The sequence below is a fragment of the Erythrolamprus reginae genome, chromosome 1 (assembly GCF_031021105.1).
Source record: "Erythrolamprus reginae isolate rEryReg1 chromosome 1, rEryReg1.hap1, whole genome shotgun sequence".
NCBI classification, from domain to species: domain Eukaryota; kingdom Metazoa; phylum Chordata; class Lepidosauria; order Squamata; family Dipsadidae; genus Erythrolamprus; species Erythrolamprus reginae.
The window spans coordinates 35,853,547-35,870,088 of NC_091950.1; the positions used below are offsets into that span (position 1 = coordinate 35,853,547).

Sequence of the window (16,542 nt, forward strand, 5' to 3'; positions counted from 1 at the left end):
AGTCCATTAAGTCTTTCCTGATACGTTTTATGCTTAAGACCTTCCACCCTTCTTGTAGCCCCTCTTTGGACCCGTTCAATTTTGTCAATATCTTTTTGTAGGTGAGGTCTCTAGAACTGAACACAGTATTCCAAATGTGGTCTCACCAGCACTCTATATAGCGGGATCATAATCTCCCTCTTCCTGCTTGTTATACCTCTAGCTATGCGTGAGGCACTGTTATTACAAAGGTTACCATTTCCCTCCAGGTGCAAAGTGCATGCTGTAATACGCTACCTGAATGCTAAGGGCATGAACATTGCTGCGATGGGTGCTTACTGAAGAGCACAAAATCGACAGAGTCAGTGCTGACCAAGAATTTCTTAACCATTTCGAGACTGAAAGCAAGGCTTTTCTCAACTGTATAGTGACAGAAAATTAAACTTGGGCTTATCACCATACTCCAGAGAGCAAACGTCAATCAATGCAGTGGCGCCATACCCATTCCCCTTCAGCCAAAAATTCAAAACTCAGCAATTGGTGAGAAAAATCTTGGGCACCCATCATAAGAAGAGCCATAAGAAGAGCCATGCTGAATCAGGCCGAAGCCCATCAAGTCCAGCATTCTGTGTCACACAGTGGCCCACCAATTGTCCACGGGGATCTTGAGCAGAAGGAGAAGGCAAGACACTCCCTTTCCCTTGACCCCCAACAAATGGTACTCAAGGGAATCCTGTCTGCCTCAATCAACATAGAGGCGACACATGGACATCCGTTTCAATAACCACCGATATACTTGGCATCCATGAATCTGTCTAATCCTGCCTTGAAGCTATCCAGGCTGACAGCTGTCACGACCTCTTCTGGAAGTGAATTCCATAAACCAACGACCCTCTGGGTGAAGAAATATTTATTTGTCCTCACTTTCTTCCCTATGAGCTCTAGGGAGTGCCCCCTTGTCCTAGTATTATGTGATAGAGAAAAGAATTTTTCTCTATCCACCTTTTCTATCCCATGCATGGTTTTATAAACTTCGATCAAGTCACCCCTTAAACGCCGTCTTTCCAGGCTGAAGAGACAGGAGCGTTCATGCCCTTAGCATCCATTTGCACCTGGAGGGAAACGGAATGAGGACATTCATCTCTAACCTTCACCACAACGCCAGTTGATGATCTACTGACCACTGGCTCTGCTCGTTCTCTTCCGCTGGCTTCCCACTACATGATAGTAATACCAATTTGGCAGCTGCGAGAGCAATCATGGGCTTCCCTAAATATGCCCATGTCACACCAACACTCCGCAGTCTGCATTGGTTGCCGATCAGTTTCTGGTCACAATTCAAAGTGTTGGTTATGATCTATAAAGCCCTTCATGGCATCGGACCAGAATATCTCCGGGACCGCCTTCTGCCTCACAAATCCCAGCGACCAATTAGGTCCCACAGAGTTGGCCTTCTCTGGGTCCCATCAATTAAACAATGTCGTTTGGCGGGACCCACGGGAAGAGCCTTCTCTGTGGCGGCCCCGGCCTTCTGGAACCAACTCCCCCCAAAGATCAGAATTGCCCCCACCCTCCTTGCCTTTCGTAAGCTCCTTAAAACCCACCTCTGCCATCAGGCATGGGGGAACTGAGATATTCTTTCCCCCTAGGCCTCTACAATTTATGCATGGTATGTCTGTATGTATGTCTGGTTTTATAATAAAGGTTTTTTAGTCGTTTTAGTATTGGATTGCTACATGCTGTTTTTATCACTGTTGTTAGCCGCCCCGAGTCCACGGAGAGGGGCGGCATACAAATCCAATAAATAAATAAAATAAATAAATAAACTTCCTCTGCGAACATTTCCCGCAAGAGCTATGTGCCTTGTAACCTTGCTTTCCGGATAACCCTCGTAATAACAATGCCTTAGGCTCGGAAATATTAAATCAATCAATCCATCAGTTTAACATTTGGTTCTTAGAGGTCAGGCCAGTCTCTTCATCTAGCACAGGAAAATCTATCATGACTAGCATTTTTACAGCCCACAATCTGGCAGAAGCACCTTTATTATCAATTGTTTGCTTGGTCCATTTTATTGGTGAAATCTGGCTCTTGGTCCAAACTGCTCTTTGCATTCAGACAGTTGATCAAAAAGATCTAGCCTTTGCAAGCATCCCATCTCCTGCCGAAGTGACACCAGAGGCAGCTGAGGGAGAGTCGCCTTTACTCCAGGTCCCTCCTTTACTTCCTATTGTCTGTCTTCCATCCTAGGTAACCTCAGGTGCAGTGTTGGCCTGAGATAAGCGGTGGCCAAGCAAAATAGGGCTTTTCCAATAGAAGCACGAGTGTTCCACAGCTACAGAATAGCAACAGGCTATTCTGCAGAGCACCTGAGGGTAGGAGAAGAGGCAATGGGAGGAAACTAAACAAGGAGAGAAACAGTGTAGAACTAAGGAGAAATTTCCTTGACAGTTAGAACAATCGATCAATGGAACAACTTGCCTCCAGAAGCTGTGAATTCTCCAACACTGGAAGTTTTTAAGATGATGTTGCATAAGTGTTGGTTATGACCTATAAAGCCCTTCGTGGCACCGGACCACAATATCTACGAAACCGCCTTCTGCCGCATGAATGGCTGGTTAGGTCCCACAGAGTTGGCCTTCTCCGGGTCCCGTCGACTAAACAATGTTGGTTGGCGGGACCCAGGGGAAGTGCCTTCTCTGTGGTGGCCCCGGCCCTCTGGAACCAGTTCCCCCTAGAGATTAGGACTGCCCCCACCCTCCTTGCCTTTCGTAAACTTCTTAAAACCCACCTCTGCCGTCAGGCAGGTGGGAACTGAGACATCTCCCCTTGCCTATGTAGTTTTATGTATGGTATGTTTGTATGTATGCTTTTTATATAATGGGTTTTTTAGGTTTTTTAGTGTAAAATTGTTACTTTAGACTTTGATATTAGATTTGTCATTGTGTATTGTTTTTATCACTGGTGTGAGCCGCCCCGAGTCTGCGGAGAGGGGCAGCATCAAATCTAATAAATAATAATAATAATAATAATAATAATAATAATAATAATAATAATAATAATAACAACAACAACAACAACAACAACAACCATCTGTCTGAAATAGTGTAGGGTTTCCTGCCTAAGCACGGGGTTGGACTAGAAGTCCTCCAAGGTCCCTTCCAACTCTTCTATTCTGCTCTGTTCTATTCTATTCTATTGGACACCAAGTGCTGAAAAGGTTGCGCGGAAACGCACGCATGCTCATTAGGGCCGTGCTCTGGAAAAGCCTAACTTCTTGATTCTGGCGTGCATGCTGGCTGATGCGCATGGCACATCGGGTTTTGGCACTGGCCTTATGGCCATGCACACAAATTATCAGGGCTTATTATCAGGAAGGAGATGTCTTATTTTTGGGGGAAAGAAAGTACATTGATTAAACAAAACAGCAAAGTGCTTATAAAATAGCCTTGGAATTCTTTGCAGTTGAAAGCAATACTGTATGATATACACTTAGTTCATTTACTGATTATGTCTGATTGAAGTTGATAAATTTAGCCAGGAGCAAGAAAATAAATGTTGGCCATTGTGTTACATTTAAAGCTGCTTTGTTTTGTCAGCAAGAGAGGCATTTATTGAAGCTGGAAGAATCCTAAGTGGATATGTCGCAACAGGGATCTACTATGAAGAGGATGCTGCAGTTCTGTATGTTGCTTTTTTCCCCTTGCTTAAATTAGATAATGAAGCAACTGGTTTACTGTTGTATTTAAGGGCAGAATTCTTGCATTTGTTTGCTGATGGGAGATCTGTTTCCAATTGTAAGAGTCGTAAGTGTGAAAAGTGGTCATCAGTCACATCAAACAGTCACTAAACGAATCATTGTAAAGTGAAGGACTACTTGTATTGTTGTATTTATATGCACATGCCTGCAGCTTTAATTTGATGATCAGTTCAGTTTAACTACGGCTCCTTTAACGATTGTGCTAAGATTCCTCAATGAGATAATTAAAAAAGCAATTTGGGTAAATCTTTGAAATATATTTTTGTGTTTTTCTTTCTCAGCTCTCATAAATATAACGTGCATCTTCCAGCCCTTCTGTTTGCTAAGGCTGCAACTCAGCAAAGGAATGCCTTCCAGCTCTCGCAGTATAACACACAAGACATTGTTAAAGTCATCCGTCATGCCTTCTTGGAGACATTTGTGAGCCTAATTTCTACTTCTGACCTTTTATTTATTTCGAGACAGTTTATTGGGATTGTTTTCTAATATGAATTTTAGCACATCTGGGTGCTATGATTCTAGCAAAAAAATTAAGCCCAATTGGTTAAAGCAGGGGGTCCCAAACATGGCAGCTTTAAGTCTTGTGGGCTTCAACTCCCAGAATTCTCCAGCAATGATGGCTGGAGAATTCTGGAAATTGAAGTCCACAAGTCTGTGGGCGTGGCTTATTTTGGTGGGTGTGGCTTGATGGTCATGTAACTGGGTGGGAGTGGCTTGCCGGCCATGTGACCAGGTGGGAGTGACTTGATGATCATGTGACGGGATGATGGCTTAAAGGTCATGTGACTGGCCAACTTGATGTCCCTCATGTCAAAGGTTTGGGTTAGGGTGCCCAGCCTCTCCTTACCTCAAATAGATACACAATATTTACTGTTACTGAACACCCAAAATATACTATTTAATCCTATATTTATATGTGCCATATGTGTACATACATATTAGAATAGAATAGAATGGAATAGAATTTTTAATTGGCCAAGTGTGATTGGACACACAAGGAATTTGTCTTTGTGCTGATGCTCTCAGTGTACATAAAAGAAAAAGATACATTTGTCAAGAATCATGTGGTACAACACTTAATGATTGTCATAGGGGTCAAATAAGCAACGAAGAAACAATCAATATTAATAAAAATCTTAGGATGCAAGCAATGAGTTATAGTCATACAGTCCTAAGTGGGAGGAAAAGGATGATAGGAATGATGAGAAAAAACTAGTAGAAATAGAAGTGCAGACTTAATAAAAAGTTGACCGTGTTGAGGGAATTATTTGTTTAATAGAGTGATGGTGTCCAGGAAAAAACTCTTCTTGTGTCTAGTTGTCTTGGTTATTATACAAAGGCACTCATAGAAACATAGAAACATAGAAGTCTGACGGCAGAAAAAGACCTCATGGTCCATCTAGTCTGCCCTTATACTATTTTCTGTATTTTATCTTAGGATGGATATATGTTTATCCCAGGCATGTTTAAATTCAGTTACTGTGGATTTATCTACCACGTCTGCTGGAAGTTTGTTCCAAGGATCTACTACTCTTGGATACTCAAAAATATATATTATCTATTATATATAAGGTCCATTTTTGCTACCCCACTGGGTCCCCCTCTCGTGTTGGCTGCAGTCCATGACTGCTTCTTTGAATGTAGAATAGCTGGAGCATTTTTCCGTTATTATATTTGAGCTTTTCTTTGCTCCAGCCAGAAATCACTGTGAAAAACCTGCCCGATTACTTCCAGATGAAGAAGCCTTTGCTCGTTTTGTTCAGTGACGGGGTTCCTGACGAAAGGGAAGTAGAAGAAATGAAGCGCGTGGCAGCTGGCGAAGACCACAAAACCTTTATCAGTTGCTGGCTAAACCTGTAAGCTTGCAGAATACCCACACTGACTTCCATTTGGGGGTAGAGTTTACAATATGTGGGCCTTTCCCGTTGGTGTGAAATATGAATTTTGTGCTAGGAAATGTTGCAAAGAGTCCTTCCTTCATGATGGTAATTGGGGCCAGAATTCTTATCACTAAGTGATGCAGTCATAAAGCAGAGCATTACCTTGATTGTGCCGCTTTTATAATCGCAGTTTTGGCGGATTCTGGTTACCACTGTTAACTGAGTCATCCCTGTTCATTAAGAAATGACCTCATGCTGCTATGACTTCTACTTCCTGTTGGCTTACTCATTGATTTTGCTGGTAGAAAGAAACGGTTGCAAATTGTAATCACATGACTGTGAGATGCCACAACAGTTGGAATAAGCATCTGGATTCTTATTACATGATCATAGGGGGTGGAGGGGGTGGGATACCCCCACAATATGAACTGTGAGGAAGCACTGTAAGTCTTGTAAGTTCAAATGATCTCTGAATGAGTGGTTGTTAACTGAGGACCACCTGTGATGCACCTTTACCCCCCTAAAAGGGGCTGACAATTTGGGTGGTCTTATCAGGGTGTCCAGCAAACATGGAAAACAGAGAAATCAGGGAATTATCAGGGAAATAGAAACATAGAAACATAGAAAAGACTGACGGCAGAAAAAGACCTCATGGTCCATCTAGTCTGCCCCTATACCATTTCCTGTATTTTATCCTACAATGGATATATGTTTATCCCAGGCATGTTTACATTCAGTTACTGTGGATTTACCAACCACGTCTGCTGGAAGTTTGTTCCAAGGATCTACTACTCTTTCAGTAAAATAATATTTTCTCATGTTGCTTTTGATCTTTCCCCCAACTAACTTCAGATTGTGCCCCCTTGTTCTTGTGTTCACTTTCCTATTAAATACACTTCCCTCCTGGACCTTATTTAACCCTTTGACATATTTAAATGTTTAACTAGTGTGCCGCGGCGCACCGGTTGGGAAACGCTGCTCCAGACTATACAGATTGAGTCCATTATCGGCGGTTAGGGAAATATCAGGGAATTTGAAAAATAAATGGAATAAATCAGGGAAAAAACAAACTATATTAAAATGTTTAAAAGTCGGGGGAAAATCATGTTTTAAAAAACTGGATCGTGCTGCCTGGCAGAGTCAAGCAAAAATGAACATAATGTGGAAACAACTACTGTAAACATGATTTAAATAGGAAAGCGGACATTATGTGGTGAACAGTTATAATAACAAAAAACACCAAAACAAAATTAACAGCCAAAATAAAGATACTAGTTTTGTTTGTTTGTTTGTTTGTTTGTTTATTGGATTTATATGCCGCCCTTCTCCGGGGACTCAGGGCGGCTTACAACATATAAAAAAGAACAATACAATATAAATCCTAAATCCAATTAATACAAAACCCACTTATCTGATCTAAAATCCCCATTATATTAAAAATCAATCATTCCCACTCAACAACAACATACATACATATCATTCGTCGGCCAGGGAGCTAGAGTCTAATGGCCGCACGCTTGGCGGCATAGATGAGTCTTTAGATTCTTATAGAAGGTGAAGAGGATGGGGACAGAACAAATCTATAGGGGGAGTTGATTCCAGAGGGCCGGGGGCCCCACAGAGAAGGCTCTTCCCCTAGATCCTGCCAAGTAACATTGTCTAGTTTTAAAACTGTAAGGCTCCTAAGCTAAATAAGTTGATATGAAAGGCTTGAGTAAACAGAAATATGTTTACTTAGCACCAACAAGGATTGGTACCAAGAAAGTCTGTTGTGCACCCAAAACAGCATTGCTAAAAACCAAAGATATAAATAGCAGGTTCTGACTAAGTTTATTGGCAAGCCAATCCAGTGAGCCTAATGGAGGCACCTTCTAGCTGTAACTTTCCTCTTCTGATAAACTTCCATTCAGAAGAATGATGACTTATCTGTACACATTTATTCTAGCATTGATTGATTTTTATGTTTGTGTTTGTTCTTCTTAACCCAGTAAGAACACGCCGGTTGGCAGAAGTATTCTGAAGGCTTATTTTGGAAACTCGGTTCTCCCTGTGCCTCTCCTCCTCTGGATCAGCCTTCATTCAGGGGGCCATGTCTTTGTTTTTCCGTCAAGCCAGTCAATTTCTGAAACAAATATTCTTGCTTGGATTGAAAAACTAAAGACCAAGCAAGAAGCACCGAGAGGTAAGTAATCAGAGACAATTAATCAAATCTGCTTCAGCCTTTTGTTGAGTTTGTTTTCACTGTTGCAGATTGGGAAAAATGAGTTTGTGAAGCTCAGTTATATGTCTGTCTGTCTGTCTGTCTGTCTGTCTATCTAATCTATCCATCTATCCACCCATCTACCTAATCTATTCATCCATCCATCCATCAATCTAATCTATCTATCCATCCATCCATCCATCTATCTAATCCACCCATCCATCGATCCATCCATCCATCTAATCCACCCCCCATCCATCCATCTAATCCACCCCCCCATCCATCCATCCACCCCCCCCAACCATCCATCCATCCATCCACCCCCCCCCAACCACCCATCCATCCATCTATCTAATCCACCCACCCACCCAGCCACCCATAGAAACATAGAAACATAGAAGTCTGACGGCAGAAAAAGACCTCATGGTCCATCTAGTCTGCCCTTATACTATTTTCTGTATTTTATCTTAGGATGGATATATGTTTATCCCAGGCATGTTTAAATTCAGTTACTGTGGATTTATCTACCACATCTGCTGGAAGTTTGTTCCAAGGATCTACTACTCTTTCAGTAAAATAATATTTTCTCATGTTGCTTTTGATCTTTCCCCCAACTAACTTCAGATTGTGTCCCCTTGTTCTTGTGTTCACTTTCCTATTAAAAACACTTCCCTCCTGGACCTTATTTAACCCTTTAATATATTTAAATGTTTCGATCATGTCCCCCCTTTTCCTTCTGTCCTCCAGACTATACAGATTGAGTTCATTAAGTCTTTCCTGATACATTTTATGCTTAAGACCTTCCACCATTCTTGTAGCCCGTCTTTGGACCCGTTCAATTTTGTCAATATCTTTTTGTAGGTGAGGTCTCCAGAACTGAACACAGTATTCCAAATGTGGTCTCACCAGCATTCTATATAGTGGGATCATAATCTCCCTCTTCCTGCTTGTTATACCTCTAGCTATGCAGCCAAGCATCCTACTTGCTTTCCCTACCGCCTGACTGCACTGTTCACCCATTTTGAGACTGTCAGAAATCACTACCCCTAAATCCTTTTCTTTTGAAGTATTTGCCAACACTGAACTGCCAATACAATACTCAGATTGAGGATTCCTTTTCCCCAAGTGCATTATTTTACATTTGGAAACATTAAACTGCAGTTTCCATTGCTTAGACCATTTATCTAGTAAAGCTAAATCATTTACCATATTACAGACGCCTCCAGGAATATCAACCCTATTGCACACTTTAGAGTCATCGGCAAATAGGCAAACCTTCCCTACCAAACCTTCCCCTATGTCACTCACAAATATATTAAAAAGAATAGGACCCAGAACAGATCCTTGTGGCACACCGCTTGTAACCTGACTCTGCTCAGAATACTCGCCATTAACAATAACTCTCTGATGTCTACGCTTCAGCCAGCTGCAAATCCATTGAACTATCCAAGGATTAAGTCCAATCTTCACTAATTTATCTATCAGCTCTTTATGTGGAACCGTATCAAAGGCTTTGCTGAAGTCCAGGTAGGCAATATCCACGGCACCACCTTCATCCAACACCTTTGTGACATAGTCAAAGAAATCAATGAGATTAGTCTGACATGATTTGCCTTCAGTAAAGCCATGCTGATTTGGGTCTAATAAGTTATTGTTTTTTAGGTGCTGATTTATCCTCTTTTTGAGTAGAGTCTCCATCATTTTAACTACAACTGATGTCAAGCTAACTGGCCTGTAGTTACCAGCTTCTTCTCTACTGCCCTTCTTGTGAATAGGCACAACACTGGCCATTCTCCAATCCTCAGGAACTTCTCCTGTTAACAAGGATTGGTTAAACAAATCAGTCAGGGGGGTAGCAATGACAGATCTGAGTTCTTTAAGAACTCTGGGGTGGATACCATCTGGACCCATTGCCTTATTTATCTTTAATCGTTCAAGTTCTTCTAAGACATCGGCTTCTAAGATCACTGGAGCTGAATCCGTACAGCTGGAAGCAATGCTATATCCCTCTATAGTATTATTTTGTAAGGTGTCTTTTGAGAAAACTGAACAGAAGTAGCTATTGAAATGGTCAGCGATCTCCTTATTCCCATTAATGCATGTATTATTCCCGGTACTAAGCTTCGTGATGCCGCAGTTTTTCTTCTTCTTATCATTAATATATCTGAAGAAGGTTTTATCCCCCTTCTTTACAGATTTGGCAATTTCTTCCTCTTTTGAAGCTTTAGCAGCATATATTATCTGTTTCGCCTCCTTCTGTCTCATTTTATATACCTCCCTATCAGCTATACTTCCAGACTCTTTATACCTCCTATAGGCAGCCTTTTTTTCATTGACTATAGCCCTTACATCATTGCTAAACCATAGCGGTTTCTTCTTCCTTTTACCTTTAGTTATTTGTCTTACATACAGTCCAGTGGCTTTTAAGATGGCCTTTTTTAATACAGTCCACTGGATGCTCGCTCCTGCCATTTTATCCCTCCCCTTTAATTCATTATCTAAATATTCTCCCATTGCATTAAAATTTGTTTTTCTGAAATCCAATACTTTGGTTGCATTATAGGATTGCTCACAATGAGTTTTTACATCAACCCACAAACATAGATGGTCACTGCAACCTAAATTTTCTCCCACCTTTACATCTGAAACCCAATTCCCATTCGTAAAAACTAAATCTAGAATATTCTCCCCTCTAGTTGGTGTCTTAACCAGCTGTGCCAGAGCTGCTCCTGTAAAGGCCTCTACTATATTCTTACTTTTGCATGTAAGGGCACTGGGGATATTCCATTCTACATCAGGCATGTTGAAATCACCCATAACCACAATATCTCCCTTTACTGCCATTTGGGTAATTTCATCCACCATCTTGTTGTCATATTCCTCGGATTGCCCTGGAGGCCTATAGATCACCCCAATTCTAATGACAGAACCTTCTTTATTTTGCATGCAAATCCAGAGAGTCTCTAGATCTTGACACGTGTTTTGAATTAGTGTTGTTTTTAGACTTTCTTTAATATAAATGGCTACTCCACCTCCCCTTCTCTCTATTCTATCCTTCCTATACAGTGTATATCCTGGTATGGATATTTCCCATTCATTAGAATCCTTAAACCATGTCTCAGTTATGGCAACCAGGTCCAAATTATCTCTAGATATTATGGCCATTAATTCACAGAGCTTGTTGCTCAAGCTTCGAGCATTTGTGCACATTACCCGAAGAACATTATTTTCGTTATTAGTTTGCCCCTTATCATCAACAACTACATCTATATTATTTGCAGCTCCCTTTTCATAAGCTTCCAAAAACTGCTTTATCCTCATTGGTCGGGGACAGAAATCACCCACATCAGTTACATCTCTGTCCCCTTTACCTAGTTTAAATGCCTGTCCAAAAAAGTTCTGAATTCCTCACCGAGCACCTGGGTACCTCTGTATGATGGATGCAAACCATCCCTCTTAAACAACTCCCTATTAGACCACCTACTGACATCATGACTTACATAGCCAAAACCTTCAGCTTTACACCACTGCCTTAACCACACATTAAACTCTCTGATACACGTTGTTTTATCCTCTTGGCCACAAACCGGTAACACCTCTGAGAAAGTCACTGAATCAGTTATTTTACCTAGCTCCACACTTAGACATTGAAAATCTCTTTTTACTACATTAACATTTCTCTGGGACAAATCATTTGTGCCAAGATGCACCACCACATCAACGTTATTACCTTTACTCACAGTCTTAACAATGTTTGTAATCCGCCTCCTGTCCCTGCTGGCAGTGGCCCCTGGGAGACACCCATCCATCCATCCATCTAATCCACCCACCCACACAAAAGGTCAAAGTCAGTAAAGCAGTAAAGCAGTCACGAAACACAACGATCAGATAATCCTCCTCAATGGCCAAACCCACAGGCTGCTATTTATAGTAGCCTCACTAATTACCACAGCCCCACCCAACCACAGGTGGCCTCATTTTCTTTGATAAAAATCTCTCAGTTGTTGTTGCCTATGCATCGCTCTCCGCATGCGTGGCTGCATCATTAACTCTTGTTCTGAATCCAAGGAGGAGCTAGATAATTGATCTCCTTCTGAGCTGTCTGCCACACTCTCCTCCTCCCTGTCACTCATGTCTTCTTGGTCAGAGGAGCCTTCATCAGCAGATTCCACCGGGGGCAAAACAGGCCTGCAGCATGTGGATGTCTCCCCCACATCCACAGTCCTTGGGGCAGGAGCTGGGCCAGAGCTAACCACAACACCCTAAAAACAAAGTGTTAGTGATAGATACAATGAATGAAGCCATGTCATAAACATTGATTCTTGCTTTGCTTTCTGATGGCTTTGAAAAATACTGCCCTTCAATAATCTTGCCTCTCCTTTCTTTAGAAATTGTAGATACATAAACAGGATGCTTTAGAACAACTAAAATTGAAAGCAAGTTAACCACAAACTGTTGTTAGCAGAAACGCTTGCACAGGTGGGGAAAAAATTGATCTGTACAAATAAGAGCAGGAAGGGATTATGAAAGAAAACAGAGGTTAGCAAGAGATACAGAGAATGGTGTGAAGGATCCAATTAGAGGGAGAAACTGCCAAGCGAAAATGACGTCACACCATAAGAGGTTCTGGGCTTTGTAAAGAAAAAAACCCAATACACTTCAAATAAGGAGGAAGTCATATTGTTTCCTGGAAGTGGGTTGGATTCTTTGGTTCTCAATACATGCTGGGAAGAAATTGAATCCATGGATAATGACAGCCAAACTAAATACCTTCTCGGAAAAAGCTTCTCTAAGAATTTTCCCTTGTTACTGATTCCTTCCCCCTCCCTTCCTCATTCTCATTTTTTTCCCGGTCTTGTAATCAATTTAAAAAATGTTTTTATCTTCATTATCCTCATTATAAGAATCTGTACATCCCTGAACGAACAGGTTTATTTTCATTTGAGGCATCTTCTGTTTTTAAACATGGAATGGAGTTAGAACATTTCAATATCATTCAGGGGTTAGAAAATTGACTGCTTTAAGAAAAAAAAGTGAAAGAGCTTTAAATTGTATGCTTTTTTTTTTTGCCAACAGTTGTGCAGGTTGGAAAGGTAAACCTTGCTTCACACCCGCTTCATATGATACCTTAGATTGCTTTTTTCTGCTTAGGGAATTAAGTAGTTCTTGCAAGTAATTTCACCCATGATTTGGCATTACTGATATTTCTGCATGCGCAGAAACAAAAAATTGGCAAAAAATGTCAAAATCTTGCTTGCGTGAGCATCCTCTCGTGAGATTTCGCTTGTTGCGCATGCGCAGAAGCCAAATCTTGCAAGCACATCAGGGATGCACAGTTGTGTACACATCCCGGAATTTCCTACTGGGACGGAGCAATTGCCACTGCGGAGTACATCTGTTGTGGTTAGCTCTGGCCCAGCTCCTGCCCCAAGGACTGTGGATGTGGGGGAGACATCCACATGCTGCAGGCCTGTTTTGCCCCCGGTGGAATCTGCTGATGAAGGCTCCTCTGACCAAGAAGACATGAGTGACAGGGAGGAGGAGAGTGTGGCAGACAGCTCAGAAGGAGATCAATTATCTAACTCCTCCTTGGATTCAGAACAAGGGTTAATGATACAGCCACACATGCGGAGGCAACAACAACTGAGAGATTATTATCAAAGAAAATGAGGCCACCTGTGGTTGGGTGGGGCTGTGGTAATTAGTGAGGCTGCTATAAATAGCAGCCTGTGGGTTTGGCCATTGTGGAGGATTATCTGATCGTTGTGTTTTGTGACTGCTTTACTGACTTTGGCTTTTTGTGTGCTGATTTTTCCCTGCTTTGAAACTAAACCAGAGCAAAGTGTGTTTCACTTTGTGAAAGAAGAAGGACTGTGAATTACCTCACAGCTGCAAGCTAAGTGTCACAGAACTGATAAGGGACTTGTACAAATTACCAGTTTGGTTGGAGACGAGTGCTCTTTGCTATACCAAAAGAGGGCTTAGGTTAAGTGATTTTTCATTATAAAGAACATTGTTTTGAATTTTCAAACGTTTGTGTGTCTGAAATTTGTACCTGTGAATTTTTGGGAGGAGTCTACCAGAGAGCCCGACGGAACAACATCTATCTGTGGTATACCCAAAACTTTGTCAGGGAATCTGATACTTGGTTGATGTGTGTTTTTCCTCTTCTTAGCGACCTTGTCCGAGAAAGAGTGGAAGCCCCGCCTTCCTGCCTACGACTTCCTGAGTATGATGGAACCCACACTGCCCGAATTTACTATTTATACTCAAGAAAGCATAAGTATCCATCAGGAGGAGATCCTAGGAGAAACGAAGTCAGAAGCCGCAGTGACAAAGAAGCCCACAAAAGACTCCACCGTGGAGGAACAGAAGCCAAAGAAGCCAACTAGAAGGGTCTTGCGAACGACAGCTCCACATCTGGGAGCAAAGGAAAAGCAGGCTAAGCACCATTCAGAGTTATAAAATAATATCAAATAATAATAATAATAATAATAATAATAACAACAACAACAGAGTTGGAAGGGACCTTGGAGGTCTTCTAGTCCAACCCCCTGCTTAGGCAGAAAACCCTACACTACTTCAGATAAATGGTTATCCAACATCTTCTTAAAAACTTCCAGTGTTGGGGCATTCACAACTTCTGGAGGCAAGCTGTTCCACTGATTGACTGTCATGAAATTTCTCCTTAGTTCTAAGTTACTTCTCTCTTCGTTTAGTTTCCATCCATTGCTTCTTGTTCTACCCTCAGGTGCTTTGGAAGAATATATTGACTCCTTCTTTGTGGCAACCCCTGAGATCTTGGAACACTGCTATCATGTCCCCCCTGGTCCTTCTTTTCATTAAACTAGCCATGCCCATTTCCTGCAACTGTTCTTCATATGTTTTAGCCTCCAGTCCCCTAATCATTTTCAGATCTCTGAATAGTTTTGGAAGTAGAGGATAGGACAATGCAGTGGTCTAGAGCAGTGTTTTTCAACCAGTGTGTCGTGGCACACTAGTGTGCCGTGAGACATAGTCAGGTGTGCCATGGGGAAATAAAACATGGGTCCCCAAACTACGGCCCGTGTGCCGGAAAAGGCCCGCAGGGGCCATTTATCCGGCCCGCCGCCAGCTGCCTCCATCCGAACATAAACATTCCCCTCACAATCCCTCCCGCTATCAGCGACAGGGAGAGTGGAGGCACAGGGAACACTCATTGACCAATCACCTTCTAGGATTCATCCCGACCACTAGCGATGAACCAATAGCAGGCTGCCTCTCATCCACACCCATGAAGGTCCCCACTCGGACGGCCGCACGCTTGTCATTGTATGGCTGCAGCGAGTAGTTGAAGCTGCTACTCCTCCCCATGGTCCCGATTTCTAATCCTGGTCAGGACTGGAGGTAAATGTTGCCACCACTAGATGAAGCCTCACCCTCAGCTGGTTATGTCTATCCTGATGGTGTATATAGATATTTGACCTTTTTCTTTTTATAAGAGGCCCCTGCAGAGGGTGATATACAACGCATCACAATGCTATATGTATAATATGTACTGTCTTAGAGTGTCATGTTGCGTCATTTTAGTTGGTGGTGTGCCCCAGGATTTTGTAAATGTAAAAAATGTGCGGTGGCTCAAAAAAGGTTGAAAATCACTGGTGTAGAGACAACAGTTAACATTTCATAAATACAGTGATCCCTCGAGTATCGCGAGGGTTACGTTCCAAGACCCCTCGCGATACTCGATTTTTCGCAATGTAGGGTTGCGGAAGTAAAAACACCATCTGCGCATGCGCGCCCTTTTTTTTTCATGGGCACGCATGCGCAGATGGTGGAGGTGGGGAGCGACGAAAGTGCCGAAGCCGACAGATTGCTTTGAATGTCGGCTGCCCCCGCCCCCCAGCACCCGCTCGCCCGCCGTTCGCCGTTCGCCCGCCCTTCGCCCGGCCACCCGCCGTTCGCTCGCTGCTTGCCCGGCCACCCGGGTTCGGGGGGGTGCTGGGAAGCCCCCCAGGCCGGCTGCGACCTTTTAAAACAGCCGCGCTGCTTCCCAGCTGAGTCCTGAAGCCAAACGCGGAAGTTCGCCTTTGGCGTTTGGTTTCAGGACTCAGCTGGGAAGCGGCGCGGCTGTTTTAAAAGGTCGCAGCCGGCCTGGGGGCTTCCCAGCACCCCCCGAACCCGGGTTGGGGGTTCGGGGGGGTGCTGGGAAGCCCCCCAGGCCGGCTGCGACCTTTTAAAACAGCCGCGCCGCTTCCCAGCTGAGTCCTGAAGCCAAACGCGGAAGTTCGCCTTTGGCGTTTGGCTTCAGGACTCAGCTGGGAAGCGTCGCGGCTGTTTTAAAGGGTCGCAGCCGGCCTGGGGGGCTTCCCAGCACCCCCCCGAACCCGGGTTGGGGGTTTGGGGGGGTGCTGGGAAGCCCCCCAGGCCGGCTGCGACCTTTTAAAACAGCCGCACCGCTTCCCAGCTGACTCCCGAAGCCAAACGCGGAAGTTCGCCTTTGGCGTTTGGCTTCAGGACTCAGCTGGGAAGCGTCGCGGCTGTTTTAAAGGGTCGCAGCCGGCCTGGGGGGCTTCCCAGCACCCCCCCGAACCCGGGTTGGGGGTTCGGGGGGGTGCTGGGAAGCCCCCCAGGCCGGCTGCGACCTTTTAAAACAGCCGCGCCGCTTCCCAGCTGAGTCCTGAAGCCAAACGCGGAAGTTCGCCTTTGGCGTTTGGCTTCAGGACTCAGCTGGGAAGCGTCGC

The 16,542-nt window shown here is 43.4% G+C and overlaps 1 protein-coding gene across 1 annotated transcript in view; it reads left to right on the forward strand.

Moving 5' to 3' along the window:
* Nucleotides 1–15,835, forward strand: part of TXNDC16 (thioredoxin domain containing 16) — a 70,228-nt gene extending 54,393 nt beyond the window's left edge. The window contains exons 16-20 of the mRNA XM_070749440.1: nucleotides 3,579–3,663; nucleotides 4,021–4,159; nucleotides 5,435–5,595; nucleotides 7,608–7,801; nucleotides 13,995–15,835. Of these exons, the coding sequence (XP_070605541.1) occupies nucleotides 3,579–3,663; nucleotides 4,021–4,159; nucleotides 5,435–5,595; nucleotides 7,608–7,801; nucleotides 13,995–14,284 (869 nt within the window). The 3' untranslated portion in view covers nucleotides 14,285–15,835. The remainder of the gene's footprint in view (nucleotides 1–3,578; nucleotides 3,664–4,020; nucleotides 4,160–5,434; nucleotides 5,596–7,607; nucleotides 7,802–13,994) is intronic.
* The last annotated feature ends 707 nt before the right edge of the window (nucleotides 15,836–16,542 follow it).